The 20,711-nt window shown below is 35.1% G+C and overlaps 1 protein-coding gene across 2 annotated transcripts in view; it reads left to right on the forward strand.

Annotated features, from left to right (window-relative positions):
- Positions 1-20,711, forward strand: part of LOC114334432 (transcription factor collier) — a 511,411-nt gene that overhangs the window by 59,076 nt on the left and 431,624 nt on the right. For both annotated transcript variants that reach the window (XM_050656378.1, XM_050656379.1), the window contains exon 4: positions 19,396-19,459. In XM_050656378.1, the coding sequence (XP_050512335.1) occupies positions 19,396-19,459 (64 nt within the window). The remainder of the gene's footprint in view (positions 1-19,395; positions 19,460-20,711) is intronic.

Consider the following 20,711-nt stretch of genomic DNA (forward strand, 5'->3'; position numbering starts at 1 on the left):
AACTTCAGAACTGACAGAGTTGAAAAAGACTTCTAAAGTGTTTCAAGTTATATCAGTACAATTGTCAGATTTAATCACTAGATACTCAGATTTTATTACACTTCAAAGAATAACAGCCTATTGTTTACGTTTCATTTACAATTTAAGAAATAAATCTAATAAACGTACGGGTAATGTATCTATTGCAGAATTAGATGAAGCCCATATTAGTATCGTCAAACAAGCTCAATTAGAGTCATTTGCTGACGAATTATCCTTTTTCAAAAGGGGCAAGCAACTTCCAAAAAATAATAGACTTTCTTCATTAACTCCATTTTTGGATAATAAAGGAATTCTTCGAGTAGGTGGAAGACTCAACAATACGTATTTATCGTTCAATACTAGACATCCTATTCTTCTGTTATCCAAACACTATTTTACTAAGTTAATTTTCGAGTATAAACATAAGCAACTATTTCATCCAGGTCCTCAATTATTGCTTGCATCAGTAAGACAACGTTACTGGCCTATAGCAGGACGTGTCTTAGCAAAACAAACTGTCAAAAATTGTTTGACTTGTTTCAAGTTTAATCCTACACCCTTTTTAAGTCCAATGTCAAATCTACCAAATAATCGAATTAAACCTAATTTTCCATTTGATGTGACTGGTATAGATTATGCAGGTCCTTTTAATATTCTTAGTAAAAAGGGGCGCGGAGCTAAACTATTAAAATGTTATTTGGCATTATTCATTTGCTTTTGCACAAAAGCTGTCCGTTTAGAAGTTGTGTCGGACCTCACAAAAAAGAATTTTTTAGCAAGTTTAAAAAGATTTACCGCTCGACGTGGTATACCTAGTACTATTTATTCAGACAACGGCAGTACCTTTGTAGGAGCCAACAATTATCTGAAACAGTTAGGACATTTTTTACAGAAAAATTACAATTCTATTGAAACGGCTACAAGCGAGCTACGAATAAAATGGATCTTCATTCCTCCTTATACACCTAATCATGGGGGGCTGTGGGAAGCAGCTGTTAAAAGCACTAAGCATCATTTGAAACGAATATTAATTAATAATAATGTAACATTTGAAGAATTTAACACCCTTATCGTACAGATAGAAGGTATATTAAATTCACGACCATTGTTTGACATGTCAAATAATCCTAATGACTTATCTCCTATTACACCTTCCCATTTCCTAATTGGTAGACCTCTTATGTCATTGCCAGAATATGACGTTCACAATATAGCCAGCTGTCGCTTAACCAGATTCCAACATGTGCAGCAGCTGTACCAGCAATTTTGGGGTCAATTTTCCAAACAATATATGTCTCAATTACATCAACAGTACAAATGGAAGGATCCAGCTAGCAAAATTCGATTAGGAACCCTGGTTCTTATTAAAAATGATTCTGTTCCTCCTTGTCAATGGATTACTGGACGAATCACTAAGTTATGTCAAGGTAGAGATGGAGAAACCAGAGTAGCAGAAGTAACCACCATGAAGGGATCAGTTACTCGTTCAGTAAGACATTTGTGTCCTTTACCAATGCAAGAAGACATCAACAATTGACAATTATTTGTGTTTGTTTTATTTTTTGTGTATTTAGATATTTTACTATTCAATATTTTATGTATATATTTTTGAAGGTGCCCTTCAAAAGGGGGGCTATGTTAGGACTTTTAACCTTTATAAAAAATGGCAACGGTGGCAACACCGCGCGCGCCTCAGTGACACCTAAAAACTAGAATTCGGGAACGAATGTTGTAGAGTGTAGACAAGACAAGAAAACAGAGTACAGACGAATACGCGAACCAAGAAGTGTATTTTATGTAATTTGTACCTCTTTCAATTAATTACAAGTATCATACAGTCCACTAGTGTTTATTTCGATTATCAGCGACAGGAAACGAGTAAATTCCAAACAGGCATTAAAAATAATTTCTTTCTCTTCCCTGTCTCACCCCACGTCTAATTTTAATTTCTTCTGACAACTGTTCGTTAACTCTTAGTTTTGCTGCTGCTTATATTATATATTCGATCATTTTCTTAAATAAACTCACTATTCCTATACGTATTTAAGTTTCTACTTCTTCTTTAGGTGCCATCTCCGTGACGGAGGTTGGCAATCATCACGGCTATTCTGATCTTAGATGCTGCTGCTCTGAATAGTTCGGTTGATGTGCATCCGTACCATTCCCTTAAGTTACGCAACCATGAGATTCTTCTCCTTCATACACTTCTCTTGCCCTGGATTTTTCCTTGTATAATTAATTAAAGTATATTGTATCTCTCGTTATGCATAACATGCCCCAGGTATTGCAGCTTTCGTGTCTTGATGGTTTCCAATATTTCCATTCTTTCGTTAACTCTTCTCATGACTTCGTTGTTTGTTACATGCTCGGTCCATGATATCTTCAGGATTCTTCTATATACCCACAGTTCAAATGCTTCCAACTTTTTTGTAGTCGCCGCGTTAAGTGTCCATGCTTCTATCGCGTAAAGCAGAGTCGAGAAAATATAACACTTTTCCAGTCTAACTCACAAGACTAATTTCAGCTCTCTTGCACAAAGTATCTTTCTCATTGTATTGAAGTTTGTTCGTGCTTTCTCTATTCGAACCTTGATTTCTTTGGAGTAATCGTTTGTGTGATTAATTATTGTGCCAAGGTAGTTGTAGATTTCAACTTGTTCTAAAGTTTTACCGTTAATTGTCAGGCTTTCATCATTATTTTGGGTTTTTGATATCCTCATAAATTTAGTTTTTTTGATAATTGAAACAAGCGTTACAAATAGAAAACAAACGTTTTCAGTATTTTATTGTTAGTTTTCTTGATGTTTATTGATAGTCCATATTCTTCTCCATACTCAACTATTTTGTTTATTAGCTTTTGGAGGTCTTGCAGGTTGTCCGCTACTATGATAGTATCATCCGCATATCTAATGTTGTTAATTGGCGTTCCATTGTCCTTTATTCCTGCTGTTTCTCCCTCAAGAGCTCTTTTCATAATTTCTTCAGAGTATGCATTGAATAGTAGTGGTGACAATACACACCCCTGTCGCACTCCTGTTTTAATTTCGAACTCTTCTGATGTGTGTTCGTTAATGCGTATCTGTACCTGCTGTTTATAATATAGATTTGTTATAATTCGAAGGTCATTGTTTCTACTACCAAACTCCAATCATGTTACATAATATATTGATTGTATCACTACATAATTATTGTTTCTACTTTTGTTAGAATATTTCCGTCTTTGTGTACTGAAATGTGGAATAACTTACTTGACCGCACGTCTTTGATTTTGCAAAAGTTGTAATAAACAGCGGTAATAAAATGTTGTTAAATTAAACACAATGTTATTGTAACAATAAAAAAAAAGAAGAAAAGAGAGTTACAAACAACACCTGATAATTGCCTTTGTTGTGACCGTCGGAGCTCAACTCTGGTTTCAGGTTACAAGATAAATGTGATGCCCGAAAAGCGCCCTAATCTTCTGCAACGCCACCACCGACGTGAAAGTTCCCCTTGCGCCGCCCTTTTATGCGCTCCCCCATACAGTGGCGCCGGAACTTGATAGTCAGCCTACAACTCAATTTGTTATATTTTATTGTACTAATTAAGGGAGGGTTCGCAATGGCTCAGATTAAAGACTTTTATATATTGCCTGTACGGGGTGAACTAACGCTGTCAAAAGTTTGAAAATAAAATAGACTTGCTTAGTGACAAGGTATTACACTTTATTCAAAATATAAATAATCTATCTTTATAACGCTAGTGCAGGCTAGGGCTATACAAGTTAATCTACTATATTTTGGGTTTACAGTGTACTGCAAATGTCAGGTATCTTTCCTAGGACATACCTACATCTACATACAAGGACGTATCTAGGCCTTGTTTCGACTAGGGTTCAGTATGTTCCCTAAAAGTAAAATATTTTAACATCGACCTCATTTTGCCTTAATTTGAATTTTTAATACATTTGATATCTTTAGGATTCTGAAATAAACCAGCTATACATATTTTCGAAACTGCTGACCGAAAAAATAGCTGTAGCAACAACGAATTGTTTCGGTCAGCAGTTTCAAAAATACGTATAGCCCTGATGATCGCCAACATTCGGAACGAAGATGGCACTTGAGGAAAAATAAACCAGCTCAAATGCTTCCAATTAATTAATTTTTTCTCTCTAATATTATCAAAATTATTGAAAATTTCATTCGAAACTACTGTATTTGCTTGTTGTTTAGCCAATTTGGCATTGTTGTTTTCATGTCTCTTTATTTCTCATAAAACAATACCTTTGATCTGTACTCACAATATCAGAAATTTATTTAACTGCCTTATGTGATTGGGTCTCTACTAAATCATCAACTTTTTCATTTTTTCATTTGTTGTCTTTGTTGATTCAGTAGTTTGGATTGGCTCCAATCCAAATCTTTTTGGATATTTATAGTTTGCTCTATAGCTTTAGTTTTAGGTATTTCAGAATCTCTAGGCTTCTGTCGCGAAGAGATCATTCTGCGTACTTGGATTTTAGGGATATGCTCTTGCTGTGCTATCCCTGACATTATCCAACCCAATTTAGTATTTTGGTCGAGCATACCGTTCTTCGTTCGATCTGCTAGGGTCAAGTGATTTCAAACTATATTATTTAGTTTATAATAGAACAGCTTCTGGACCTGTTTAGTTGAAATTTGACCAGGACATTGAAGTTCCTATAGTTTCTTTCTTTTATATGTATCAGCTTCTCTGGTATTCTTCTTCTTAACGAGCCCTATCAAGTCCCTTTGACTTTGGCGATTAACCTGGAGAAACTGTCTCTGTCTCGAGCTATTCTAAATAGTTGTTCTGCTTTCTTTATTCCTGTCCACTCCTGGATATTCTTCAACCAAGAGGCCTGCTTTCTACCAATTACTCTGCGTCCTTCGATTTTACCCATCATAATAAGTTGAAGAATATTATACCGGTATCCCCTTACTACGTGTCCAAAATATACAATCTTTCTATATTTGATGTTATCAAGCAGCTCGCGGGCAGCATTTGCTCTCTTAAGGACTGCCACATTTGTCAGCATAGTCGTCCATGGTATTTTCAGTGTACGTCTGTGCAGCCATATTTCAAATTTCTCCAAACGATTAATGATGGATATTTTTAATGTCCATGCTTCGACACCATACAAGAGGTCTGACCAAATGTAACATTTAATCATGCGCTTTAGAAGTTGAAGTTGCAAGTTATCATTACAGAAGAATGACCCCATTTTTAAAAATGTCGTGCGGGCTATCTCGATTCTACATTTTATCTCTTTATCTGGATATAGTTGTTCAGTAATATGGAAACCAAGATATTTAAAACTGGGTACTCTTTGAATTATATGACCATCAACATATAACCGTGAATCTTGATGGGCCAAACGGCTAAATACCATGTATTTTGTTTTTTAACAGTTTATGTTTAGGCCAAACTCCCTTCCTACTGTGTCAATGGCATTTCTTCTTCTTCTTTGAGTGCATCTCCTATCGAGGAATGGATATCAATATTGCGATTCTAATTTGGCATTTAAAAGATGTTGTAATCCATTCATATCATCACTTAAAATAACTGTATCGTCTGCATATCTGATTGTATTTATCAGAAAGCTATTAACTTTCACACCCTATTCCAAATTATGCAGCGCTTCCTTAAATATTCTCTCTGAATATAAATTGAATAATAGTGGGGACAACCCTGTCTGACATCTATTTGTATTTTGCACATTTCTGTTGATTTTCCATTTATGCAAGCTGTCGCTGTTTGACGCCAGTATAATTTTACTATGATTCGTACATCTTGACTATCAACTCCTTTATCCTTTAATATTATAATTAATTTGTGATGTTGTACTCGATCAAAGGCCTTCTCATAGTCAATAAATACAGCAAAGACGTCTTTCCTTTGATCTCGGCATTTCTGCAATAATACAATTAGTGCAAAGAGTGCGTCCCGGGTTCCCAGTCCATTTCTGAAGCCAAATTGTGTTTCATCCTCGTCTTCTTCACATTTATATCTGATTCTACTGTGAATGCTCCGTAGAAAGATTTTCAAAGTTTGGCTCATAAGGCTTATCATTCTATAATCGATACAATTTTTCGGACGTTGCTTTTTTGGTAGGGTTATGAATTCGGACTTTAACCAATCTTCAGGGATATCATCCTGAAGATTCTCTGGTATATTCTTTGTTATTTTTCGTGGCACAAGTGCTTTGGTCTTTATTTCAAATTAATTACTAAAATGTCTTCTTAAGTTTCATGTCGCGCTCTGTAATGATCGAGACCCTTCTTTTCGCATAGCTTGTCATGAATAATAAGATGAAGCACTCCATATCGTTATGAGTGTTACATTATATTTCAGAAAATGTTCAGGCCTCTACTTCGTATAATTTTGTAGGCCAACGTCTCTCTGATGATGACTCCAAATAGAGTCGAAAATCGTCGATTTAGAGTGCTGGTCTGCGCTCCCTGTTCTAAGTGAAAAATAAGACGGGTTTGCCTTCGCATTGCAACTGAATAAAAATGTAATTTTTATTTTATTTTTATATTGGTCTTTACCCCTTTGAGTAACTAGGTCCATTTTCCGTTGGAATTTACCTGCTAAACAGACGGGGTCGTGAATTGTAAATTTTTTGAATTCCCTCTTGTCTTCTTCGCTTCAGCATCCATCTGGCTTGCAAATTTTAGAAGCCATGGGGGTGTTACCAGGGAAATGAACCAATAAGTTTTCAATTAAAAAAGTAATATTTTTAATATTTTTCAATATTATTGTTTTTATTAGGTTCAAAACTTACTTTGCCTTTCAAATTTTTTATGTTGTGAAACTCTGAGAAAATTATACTACCTACGGTAAATAATAAATTAGTTTCATATGACATATAATAGATAAGTCACATATAACCTTCTTTCAGTAGGCAACTCAAAATGTTAGAGAATGTCACATACCCCCTTCTTCCACTTAGGTCTTCAATTACTTATATTCAAAACTATTAAAATTATTATTCGCGGGACCGCGAGCGCGTCTATGGAAAAAAACAAAGCCGCACTCGAACTCTCTTCTCTTGTACAACTTGCTACTACCCGCGTCGAACACGCTGTATTTATTCATCTCACTTTCTCTCCATTGTGCATTTTAGTAAACGGCATCGTTCCGTTACTATGGCAACGCAGAGCAAACTTAAACGCCGACGCTTGCCGCTTGGGTCCATTTTAAAGTTATATCTTTTCATGGAAATTATATTCGCTACATCCATCGCCCGCGACTTTGAAGTTAGAACATTCTTTGAAGTTACGGAAAGTTACTGTGATAAGTAGCCCGAACTACTACGAATGTCCATCAAATGGATTTCGCAATTTTCGTTTATGTTACGTTGAGGAATATATCGCTAGACGAATTTAAGAAAAATATTTAAAATTATGGGGAGGGACAGCTTAATATTTAATTAGTTTCAGGGGCTACTACCGTCAGAGCCTATTTTACTTCAAATCAGGCCAGAGGCACTACACAATTTTCGGGCCCCTAAATATGATTTAATAATACTAATAACTTTTTTAAATAAATAAATTATTTAATAGAAATATAGTTGCTCCAAAAATTTAAATTTTAAATAGGTTTAAATGTTTATTAACAATAAACAAAATTTAGAAACAATTAAACATTGTTTATTATTACAGTCATACAGGTTGAAGGTTCACATTTTTTAAGATACTCAAATGAAATTTAAATTTTAATCGCGGCCTACTGCGAATCCACAAACAGGGTAATTTTTCTATAGGTATTTTATTTCGCGTTAGCTAGATATCGGAAAAAGTTATTTGAAAAAGTACTTCCAAATCTTATTCTAACCCCACATACCAAATTGCATGACAAAATTAGCACTTTTAGATTTTTTAGTCAAGACCCTGTAGTCAAGACCCTAAAATTCGTCTATCCCGTGATGCATCCCAGGCCAACCTATTTTAAGTTTTAGGATCCTGACTACAAATAATAAAAAAAAACTAAAAGTGCGAATTTTGTTATGAAATTTGGTACGTGGGGTTAGAATAATATTTGGAATATCTTTTTCAAATAACTTTTTCTGATATTTCTAACGGGAAGCAAAATAGCGAAATTTTACCCTGTTTTTGGAGTCGCAGTAGGCTGCGTTTAAAATTTAAATTTCTGCTGAGTATCTTAAAAAATGTGAACATTCAACCTGCATAACTGTACAAAACATTTGTATTTATTTTGATAGCCAAAATGTATGGCTGTCTTCGTCTTAAATGCGACACACTGTATATATGTCATTTCCTTTTGTAAATAATTTGGTTGTTGAACCATAAAAGGATAGACCGTTCTTTGACAAAAATTTAATGGTTGCTATTGCTGTTATTCGTTGAAAAGGGTTTCTCTAATGTGCCTTTTCTTCTAAATAATCTTTTTCCATTAATCACAATTATTAATTATTTAGAGTTACAATTTTTCCTACTATACTACTTCTCTCTTGACTAACGTACCAATTGATGAAATATACTCTGAATATGAATATGATGAATATTCTGAATATGATGAATAACAAAATGTCGTATTGATATTTTTTCAGTCATTAAGTATACCTATCGAAAGTTAGAAAAATAATAATTTTCGTGGAAATCAGTTTACAGGCGTAACAAGGCTACATTTAGGACTGTACACTAACCACTCACGAATAATTTTTCTTCATTAGCTTTCATGTCATAAAAAATTGCACTTTGCAAATGTCTGGTTTTATTATTATCCAGTTGTGTAACACATTCACTAATATTATTAATGTATTGATTCGGTCGATTATTTATATTTAAGGCCTATAGAATCAAAACCGGCTAGGTCCATGTTTTGAAAATTTTCAGGGGGCTAAAAAAACATTAAAAATGTAAATTTTCCAAAAAGTATCATGCAGTCAAAGGGGCATTAATAAATATCATAAAATGGCCCACTCATTTGTCATTGTTCTGCATGCCCCTTACATCTTCAGAAATTTGTACTTTTAGTTTGGATTTACATAGCAGAATGACAAATTTAGGATTTAGCAGGTTTTGATTCTGATGTGCTTATTTATAAGATATTGTTGAAATTCCAGATTTACCTAAATGTTTTGGTCAATCCTCTATATCGCTAGGAAAAGAGTTATTGACATTGTCGTTTTCTATAGGAGAAGACATAGATGTACTTGTGACAGGTGAGTCGCTTGAAAATCAACAGTGGAGTCATCATTTATCATTTCGTGTTCGAAATTTTTTGGTGATCCTTCCGGGTCCCATTAAAATGCGGGCCCGAGGCAGGTGCCTCATTGGCCTAGTGGTAAAATAGGCCCTGACTACCGTCAGTTGATATATGTTTCTTCTTTATAGAGTCCTCAGATCTGCCTGTGGTGTATCTTGGGTACACCACAGGCAGTTCTGATGACTCTATTAGCAAGAAACATATGTCAACCGATGGTGTTAGCCTCTGAGACTATTTAAATCTTAAACTGTCTCTTCTTCCTTTAGTTTTATTTAGATTTAATTACTAGGAAGCAGAATTTTGTTGTATTTTTACCTAGATAAGTAGACAGGTGCAGAATGCCTATCGTAGATTCTCCCACATCTACTGCTTATCGGTATATTTGCCTTGCAAATTTTAAAAGCCTCAGATTCTTCTTCTTCTTCTTTTTATATAGACACTACTCTGTCTGTTTTTCAATGTGCCTCCAGTAAGTTGTAATTCCATCTTTTTCGTGGTCTTCCCACTGATCGTCTTCCTATTGGGGAACCGTCTCTCACCGTCCTTACTACTCTATTTGCTGTCATTCGGCTTATGTGCTCGTTCCATTCTACTCTTCTGCTCTTCACCCAGTTATTAATGTTGTCCACCTTGCATCTCCTTCGTATATCTGCACTTCTAGCTCTATCCCACAGCGTCTTACCATCGATTTTTAGCAATGTTTTCATCTCTGCTGTTTCTAGCATTATTTTTGTCCTTTCTGTATCAGGTCGTGTTTTTGCCGCGTATGTCATTATTGGTCTGATGACTGTTTTGTAAATTCTGCCTTTCACTTCTTTTCCGATGTTTTTATTTCTCCATATTGTTTCATTCAGGCAACCTGCGGCTCTTTTTGCTTTATTCACCTGATCTTCCACTTCTGTTTCGAGCTTTCCGTAGCTGCATAGTGTGATGCCTAGATATTTAAACTCCATGACTTGTTCTATTATTTGATCCTCGAGCTCTAATTTACACTTTATTAGATCTGCTGTTATAACCATGCATTTAGTCTTTTTTGGGGAAATTAACATGTTAAATTTTCTAGCGGTTATATTAAATTCGTGCAGCATACGTTGTAAATCATCTTCACTTTGAGAGATTAGTATTGCGTCGTCTGCATAGCAGATTATTTTAAGTTGTTTTTCTCCCATTTGGTATCCTTTTTTTGTTCTTACTTTTTTTATTATTTCGTCCATGATCAGGTTGAACAACAGAGGACTCAAGGAATCTCCCTGTCTTATCTCATTGGCAGCTTCAATTGGGTCAGTTAGTTCTTCATCTACTTTTACTTTTATTGTGTTGTTCTGGTAGATATTTTCGATCGTTTTAATTATTCCTAGAGGTACCTCTCTTGCGTACAATAAATGCATAACGTCCTTTAATTTGACCCTGTCAAATGCTTTCTTAAGGTCCACGAAACATAAGTATGCCGTTTTGTTGTATTCTAACGATTTTTCTTAAGCCTCATTATAAATATAGCGTCGGTGCATGATCTTTCCGACCTAAAACCTTGTTGTTGTTCTGCTAATGTTATAATTTTATTCAGTTTGTTTGTTATCACTTTGGTCGTTAATTTTAGTGTTGCGTTTAATAAATTAATTCCTCTGTAATTCTCCGGGTCCGATTTTTCTCCCTTTTTGAAGAGAGGTATTAGGATGCTTGATCTCCATTCTTGTGGTATTCTGTTTTGTTCTATTATTTTTTGGATTAGTTTTAATAATTGTTTGGTCAGGTCTTATCCTCCATACTTTAGGAGTTCATTCGATATTCTGTCCTCTCCTGGCGATTTTGTATTTTTTAATTTGCTTAATGCTTATGTTACCTCTGCTTCTTCAATATTTACTTCTTCGTTTGTTGTCACTTCAGGTGTTGGTGGTTCGTTATCGTTATCTTTAGCAAACAGAGATCGAAAATAGTCTGCCCAAGTTTCCTTCTGAATGTGTTTCGTTTTTATTAGTTTGTCTATCTCTTTTCTTTGTCCTCTGATCATTCTCCATATTTCCTTTTAGTACCACTCCAGTTTCAGTTCCAGCAGTATAATAGGTCTCGTGCTATAAGAGTGATATGAAAATTTATTGGATGAAATATGCGTGTCTAATAAGATGCGATTCCCGCGATTTAAAAGGATGCAATTTCTATTCAGTGTGACAAAGCCAAATGAAAGAAATTTATTATTTGATAAATTGGTGACTTTAAGGAAAAATCCCGAAACAGGTCGATTTTTATTTTTAAATTATGATTTTTTGGCATATATATCATACAAGTGACGTCATACATCTCGGCGTGAAGACGTACTCGATGATTTTTTTAAATGAGAATAGGGATCGTGTACTATCTCATTTGAAAGTTTATTCAATTCTCTATTTGGTAATATAAACATTAATATAATTATTTATTCAGGGTGTCCAAAAATAATGTTGTTGAATTACGTTAATTGCCACAGAAAGAAGAATGTATGTAATTTATTTAATTCAAAATACATTTTACTGCACTCAGAAATCAGAAGATTTTTCCATTATCATCATCATCATCATTTGGCTCTACAACTCTATGTGAGTCTTGGCCGCGTTAACTATTTCACTACATTGTTGTCGGTCCTGAGCAGCTATTTCCAAATGCTGTACTCCCATTTTGCGTAGATCACTGGCTACTGGGTCCTCCCATCTCTTTCTTGGGCGACCAACTGACCTTTTTCCATCGGGCTTTTCCCAGAATGTGGCGTTCAGAAGTCTTTCGTCACTTGATTTAGCACGTGACCCGCTCATCGTATTCTGTTTGCTTTAATGTAGCGTACTATGTTTTCATCTCCATATATTCTCTGGAGTTCATCATTGTGTCTTCTTCTCCATTATCCTGTTGTCTCTTCTCTGCAAGGCCCATAGGTAGTCCGCAGTATCTTTCTTTCAAGTACCAGTAATTTTGTCGTTTCCCGCTGATTCAGAGTCCATGTTTCGCGTCCATACGTTATTGTGCGACGAATTATTGTCTTATATACTCTTATTTTTGTTGGTCTTGAGAGTATTATTGATTTAAGTAGGAACTCAGAAAAGAAAATAAAGATATAAAAGCAGAATTAACACAAATAAAACAGAATATGGAATGGATCGATAATGAAAAAAGGAAAAATAATATTGTCATAACCGGCCTGAATATTGATACAAGAAACCAAGCAGACCTGAAAATAGCCATGCAGAACTTTTTAAAAACCAATCTACAGCTAGAAATAAACGTCAGAACTGTAATAAAAATAGGAGAATCTCACTATCTCATCCAATTATATAATGGTGAAGACAAGCGAACAGTCATGGAAAACAAATATAAACTAAAAAACATCAGAAATCAAAAAATCTTCCTAAACAATGACATGACGAAACAAGAGAGGAAAATACAAAAACAGCTCCGAGAGTTTGCTAAAGACGGAAAAGAAAAGGGAAAAGAAGTAAAAATAGGATACAATAAAGTTACAATAAACGGGGAGGAGTGGAGATGGAATAGAGTAAACGAAAAAATTAAGAAATCTGCTCCAAAAAACTAAGGAAACAACAAACGAGGGGTAGTAAAGACGATGACGACAACGCAAAGACAACGGAATGGAATTCGGATAAAGAAAAAAAAGAAAAACATACAGAAGGAGAGGATAATCAACAAGAAAATGGACAAAAGAAAAAGGTCATTGAAAAAACAGCTAGCATGATTGATGTGGAAATGAAACAAGACACAAAAACTAGAATAAACGAAAATAACAACTTGAAAATTGGTACATGGAATTTAACATCCCTTAGAGGAAAGGAATGCGAATTAGTGCAAGAAATGCAAGAATTTAAAATGCAAATAATAGGTATTAGCGAAACAAAGAAATGTGGAAGAGGAAAAGAAAAAATATCAGAAAATTACACCATATATTACTCCGGGGTAGACAAAGAACTTAGAGCGAAAGAAGGAGTAGGCATATTAGTCACAGAGACAATAGAAAAAAGAATATCAGATTTCAAACCTATATCCTCGAGAATCATGTATATAAAAATAGAAATGGAAGAGGAATGGTACATAGTGCAAATATATGCACCAACAGAAGGAACGGAAGAAGAAAAAATGGAAGATTTCTGCAATGAACTACAGAATACCCTAGATGAGATACGAGAAAAATGTGAAAGAATAGTGTTAATGGGAGATTGGAATGCAAGGATAGGAAAAGATGAAAACAAAGGACTTGGGTGCATGGGAAGACATGGTGAAGAGATCCTAAACAGAAATGGAATTAAAATGATCAGATTCTGCCAGACAAACGACCTATTAATAGGAAACTCGTTTACACAGCAATTACTACAAGATAAATATACATTTGTAGCAGAAGGCAGAGATGCAAAAAGCATAATAAATTACGTAGTCTACGCCCAAGAAATGAAACAAAATATAAAACAAGTCTGGACAGAAAAGAGAGCAGAGATCGGAACTGATCACAGACTGGTAATGGCAGAGATGACATGGCGAAAACCGGTACAACAAGAACAGATAGAATACAGCAGAATAGCAATAAAAAAGCTAAAAGATGAACAAAAGAAAAGGAGATACCAAGAAGAAACTGATAAGGAGTTCAAAATGGAGGAGAGAAAGAAAATAGAAATGGATATGGAGGAAAAATGGGAAAAATTTAAAGAAGTAATAATAAATAAGGCAGAAGAGATATGCGGAAATCTAACAGTCGGAAAGTTAAAGAAAAAGACGGAATGGTGGAATGCAGATATACAGGAAGGAGTGAGGAAAAAGAAAAAGGCATGGAAAAAATACAATCGCACAAGAGAGGATCAAGATAAAAAAGAATACCAAAAACACAGAAACATAGTGAAAGAACTAATAAGAAAGGGAAAAAAAGAGAGTTGGAAGAAGTTTGGTGAATCCCTAAACCAAAATTACAGAGACAACAACAGATGCTTCTGGAATAAAGTAAGGAGTCTAAGAGGAAAGAAAAGAAAAGAACTCAGAGGTGTAAAAGACAAACACAACAAACTAAAGACAAATACAACAGAAATACTAGAGGTGTGGAGAGAATATTATGAAGAGAAATATATGGGCGAGGAAAGTGAAGAAATAGAGACAGAGGGAACCATAGAACAGACAGCAGAGGACGAAAATCAAATGGAAGAAATAAGTACAGAAGAATTGGAAGAAGCGATAAGTAGAATAAAAATAGGAAAAGCTAGCGGAGCAGATAAAATTGATCCCGAAATGATAAAATGGATAGGGAAAGAAGGAAAGAAGTGGTTGCTGGAAATAATGAGAGAAGCATGGAGAACAAACAAAATGCCGAAAGAGTGGGAAGAAAACTTACTGATCCCAATTCACAAGAAAGGAGAAGAATCCAACTGTGGAAACTATAGAGATATATGCCTCTCATCAGCAGTGTTCAAGCTATATACGAGAATAATAGAAAGCAGATTAAGAACAGAGGTAGAAGAAAAACTTGAAGACGAACAAACAGCATTCAGAGCCCAAAGACAAACAGTTGACAACATAAGCATACTACGAAATATAATAGAAAAAAATAATGATCGGGGAACAAACATATATATAACCTTCATAGACCTTAAAGCACCGTTCGACTCAGTAGACCGGAAAGTATTGTGGAATACTATGGAGGAGCTGGGAATACCGAGGAAACTATTAGAGATAATTAAAAGTACGTACAGTAGAGTGGTGGGAAAAGTACAAATGGGAGGTAGCAGATCACTAGAATTTAGGATGAACAAGGGAATAAAACAGGGAGATAGCCTAAGCTCACTCCTATTCGTCATAATTATGGATCAATTATTTAAAAATGTGAAAATAAGGACTAATCAATTAAAAACAATAATAGGCTACACACACCTAACACCAGTTATGATAGAAGGATTACTGTATGCGGACGACGTCGTTCTCATAGCAGACAACCCGAGAAAGATGCAACGACTAATTGATGTATGGACTGAGGAAATAGAGAAAATGAAATTAGAAATAAACATCAGCAAATGCAAGACGATGAAAATAGGTCAGCAGGAGCACGAGATTGGAGGTGAAACACGAGTGTTCTGTAGAGGACAAGAATTGGAGAGGGTGACGGCCTACGAGTACCTGGGAACGATAATATCAAATGACGGAAAGCTAGACCTAGAAATTGCAAATAGGACAAAGAAAGCTACGAAAATATACTATGCGATTAATAATACGATACTGGGAAAACGGGAAATCAGCCAGGAAACAAAAATACATGTATATAATACAATCACAACACCAACTCTTCTATATGCAAGCGAGACATGGGTCACAAATAAGAGACATGAAAGTGCCATAAATGCAGCAGAAATGAAGCATCTGAGAAAAATAGCTGGAAAGACGAAGATGGACAGGGAAAGGAACGAAAACATCAGAAACGTGCTAAGCCAGGAACCAATAGAAAAAAAAATTGAAAAAAGAAAACTGAATTGGTTTGGACATATAACTAGGATGAACGAGAACAGACTAGTAAAGAAGGTGACAGATGCCAAAAGACAGGGGAAAAGAAGAAGGGGCAGACCTAGAAAGGGGTGGATGGAGCAAATCGAGGAAATCGGGACAAAGAGAGGGAAAACAGTGCAACAGATGAAGGAAATGGCAGGAGACCGGAAGGCGTGGAAGAAATGGGTAAAAGATGGATAGGTGATACCAAAGTCCGACGCTCTTATAGGGCATAAGGACAACGAGAAGAAGAAGAAGTAGGATCCTTAATGAGTAATATGACCTGTTTCCTGCAATGATCCTGGCTGCCACGTCCTTTTCATATTTATCTTCAGATGTTATGATCGCCCCCAGGTACTTAAATTCTTTGATGACTTCAAAATTGTATTCATTAATTGTTACGTTTTGTCTAACCCTTGGTCTTGGGTTCTTCGTAACCACCATGTACTTGGTCTTGTCCTCGTTGACCTTAAGACCAACTTCCTTGGCTCCGTTCTCGAATAGGGTGAAAACTTCTTTTGCATCTCTGGTAGATTGCGCAATTGTGTCCACGTCATCCGCAAAGGCTAATAGTATTTTTGATCCTTGGGCGGCAAATCCGTTTGTCAGTTGTGGCTGAGCTTTCCTTACTGCATGTTGCTTTCCTTACTGCTTCTCTAAGCCCGGTGTCAATGAGGAATTTCTCCGAAGTGGTGCTGCCAATTCTGATTCGTGCGGAAGCGTTCTCCGTATGCTCATTTGCTGATCGTACCAGCTTTCCAGGTACTCCCATTTCTACCATAGTCTCCCACGATGCTTCTCTCCTAACAGAACCGTAAGCTTGTTTGAAGTCCACGAAGATTTGGTGTACATCGCGGTTGAATTCCCAGTTTTTTTCCAACACCTGGCGTAGGGCGAAGATCTGGTATATGGTCGACCTTTCCGGTCTGAATCCGCTCTGGTAGTCGCCTATTATTTCCTCTGCGTATGGAGTTAGTCTTGTAAACAGTATTATGGATATGACCTTGTATGTCGTATTAATTAACGATATTCCTCTATAGTTCCGACATATTTGTTTGTCTCCCTTCTTGTATTCACAAGGTATTATATGGCTTTTATGCCAGTGGTATTTCTTCTCTTTCCCAGACTTGTCTTATAAGAGAAGTTTTTCTCCCCTTGTTTTTCTCCCTTTTTTTTTAGTAGTAGTTCCGCCTGTATTCCATCTGCGTATGGCCAAATTGCGGACTTTACTTCAGCTAGTGTGGGCCCTGGTATTTCAGGTTCGGCTAACTGGTACTGTCTTGGTTGCCCTGTTGTTGTGGGTTTTTCTGTATTGGCGGCTTATCTCTTCGTCGTCTGTGAGCAATTCTCAATTGTTTCAGAAATAAAAATTGCTTTTCGCATAAATTAAATATTTAAATTGACAAGAACAGGGTGGCAACAAGAGTGGCAGCTTGAACATTGAATGTAAGCGAAAAGCAATGTTTATTACTCAAATAATCATTTTTTACTCTTTTCTGATATACCCTATTCCACGAACATGCGCCTGTTTTGGATTACTTCGACAACGAATATTTTACTGTGCAAAATAAGAAGAACGAAAGTAAATTGCAAATTACATTGTTGTTTATTGGAATAATTATTAGCGCCATTTACTTTCGTACTTCTTATGTTGCACAGTAAAATATTCGTTGTCGAAGTAATCCAAAACAGGCGTATGTTCGTGGAATGGCCCATAGCAGCACAATGTATGCTACATTTATTAAATTACTTACATTCTTCTTTTTGTGTGAATTAATTTAATTAAAAAAAGAATGTGTGTGTACTTAAAAAATTATATAATAAATATACTTACAATCATAAAATGCATAAAAAAATAAAAAAATAAAAACTTGCATCGGGATTCGAACCCGCGAATTTTGGGACGCTTTGATTCGTAATCGAAGCCTAGACTTACTCATCCAATTACTCATTATTTGTCATGCGGAAAAATAGGTCAACTGAACGTTTTACTGTTTGACAGTTATTCTAAATTTAAATGAAATTATGTAGTTTGATTTTTGTGGAAGAAAATATTAAAATATAACAAAACAGTAAGAAAACAATATATTAGATGAAGATTGGTAGAACTTTTGTTGGTAATCAAATTAAGCATGTAAATCAAAGCATTACATACCTACTAGATAAATAAATCTACGCCAAAAAATCATAATTTAAAAATAAAAATCGGACCTAATTTCGGATTTCTCTCTAAAATCCCCATTCTTGAGAAAATAAATTCATTCCAACATAATCCAAATGTATAATTACAATATGATTATAATAAAAACTACTTACCAAATTAGAATGAGTCCTTGTCCAAAATAGTCCAAAAGTCCAAAAATATGTAGTTTGATTTTTGTGGAAGAAAATATTAAAATATAACAAAACAGTAAGAAAACAATATATTAGATGAATATTGGTAGAACTTTTGTTGGTAATCAAATTAAGCATGTAAATCAAAGCATTACATACCTACTAGATAAATAAATCTACGCCAAAAAATCATAATTTAAAAATAAAAATCGGACCTAATTTCGGATTTCTCTCTAAAATCCCCATTCTTGAGAAAATAAATTCATTCCAACATAATCCAAATGTATAATTACAATATGATTATAATAAACACTACTTACCAAATTAGAATGAGTCCTTGTCCAAAATAGTCCAAAAGTCCAAAAATATATATGAAAACTATTTAAAAAGGCAGTATAACTATTAACCAACTTTTGTTTGTTGTTTCTTTTCACACAAATTTCAAAACGCAACAACCATAAATAATCAAACCACAGCTTTGCCACAGCCGACATATCGAATAATTTTTGACATGTCATTTGAACATCCAATCAGAACAAAGTTATAATGCGCATGCGCTGGGATCGTAGATTTTAACATATAAAAATTCACCCTCATATCGAGCGTAAAGAAGTATAACTTCAAAAATTTTGGACACTGTATATATAATTATGTTAGTGTTTATATTACTGAATAGATAATTGAATAACCTTTGAAATAAGCTATCACGCGACCCCTATTCTCATTTAAAAAAAATCGATTACGTCATCACGCCTAGATAGGTGACGTCAATAGTATGATATATATGCTAAAAAATCATAATTTAAAAATAAAAATCGACCTGTTTCGGGATTATTCCTTAAATTACCGGTATACGAAATATTGAATTTATTCCATTTGGCTTTGTCACACTGTATAATTTCAATTTATTATTGCGGTAGCAAAAAGAGTTGTGTATCGCAAAATGACAAGTCGGTAAAAACCAGTTTAAAAAAAAATTGGTTTTTATGTGATTCGATTCATTTAGACCTAATACACCTGTTATGACTGAGAACTAAACATATTATCCGGTTAGTAGTTTTGCCAATAGATGGCGAGAGTGTATCCATTTTGATCATTGAGAATAAAAAGTCGTTATGTTTAAATGTTTATCGTCTCCTGTAAAATCATCTTTTTGGTTTTTACCGAGTTATCATTTTGGGATATTCAATAATTGTGTAGTTTAAAAAATTTAATTGCTCATAGGTGAATACGTATGCTTCGGCTTCTGATTCCCTACTAATATAATTCTATATCGAAAAAGTATCCCCGTTCAAAGTTTGTTTTTTATTTTCAGGAAGCTGATGGACAAAAAACCAATAATGGAATCCAGTATAGGCTGCAACTTTTATTCGCCAATGGTAAGTTTAGAATTTCAAACATTTAAAAGTTAACAGGTTTTATAAGGTGTAAAAAACGTGAATTGATTCATTTCTAACCAAAAAGTAAATACAAATTTCTTCTTCTTCTTCTACGGCAGTACAGCCCAAATTGAGCCTTGGCCTCCTTTATTTTTTGCCTCCACCATTGCTTGTCTGTGGCTGCACTTCACCATACACGGACTCCTAAAAGGGCTTGTGCATCGCTGTTTACTGTGTCTACCCAGCGCTTTCTTGGCTTTCTAACCGGTCTCTTTCCCTGCATTCTAGCATTCAGTGCTCTTTTCGGTAGCCTATCCTCTCCCATTCTTATCACATGTTGAAGAGGAAGTACGATAACAAAGCTTAAAAGCAAGTGAAGCGGCGGGATCTTTTAATGACACAATCTGGAAGAACAAACACCTAAGACAAGACACAAAAGCAAGAATCTATAAAGCAGCAATTAGAGCTATATTGACATACACGGCGGAGACAAGACCTGACACATCTAAAACGAGAGGACTACTAGAAACCACAGAGAAGAAAATACTCCGACGAATATCAGGGAAAAGTCTGTTGGATAGGGAGAGAAGCGAAAACATAAAAAGCTCATGCAATGTAGAAGACATAAATGGATGGGTGACAAAACGGAAAGAGAAGTGGAACGAATACATTGGTAGAATGGCAGAGGATAGGATAGTACGAATAGCACGAGATAAGTCACCAAATGGACGAAGAAGTATTGTCAGACCAAGAAAAAGATGGTGCGATAACTTAAACAATTTAAGAGGCTGCTATTAAAGAAAAACAGGCTTTAATACGCTGAACACTGGAGTGAGTGGTGAGATTCGCTCATGCGTCATTTTCGAGGACACCAACTGACTTATGCCCACCCCTGTATATAGAATCAACCCTTATTTTATAATTATGTTGATATGAGCAGTAATGAGTATGAGTATATTTACTATAAAGTAAAAAAAATGTATTTTTTGAAGCGCAATGAAATTACAATTAATATAAATCTACTCTAGCCGAGCGGTAAAATTACGTTGAACTCTTCACAAACTTTTATTCATATTTGTGCACCCGACTTACTTGAGATATATTTACTAACTTGTCGAATTTAAAGTTACTAATAACAAAGGTAAAGTGACAATATAAATAATTAGTTTCCTCATGAAGTGTTTTGTATATGAAGAAGTTACAGTAACATTGACTAACAACTCTCTCAAAACTGTGGACGAAACCACAAGGA

Source organism: Diabrotica virgifera, chromosome 7, assembly GCF_917563875.1.
Source record: "Diabrotica virgifera virgifera chromosome 7, PGI_DIABVI_V3a".
Classification (NCBI taxonomy): domain Eukaryota; kingdom Metazoa; phylum Arthropoda; class Insecta; order Coleoptera; family Chrysomelidae; genus Diabrotica; species Diabrotica virgifera.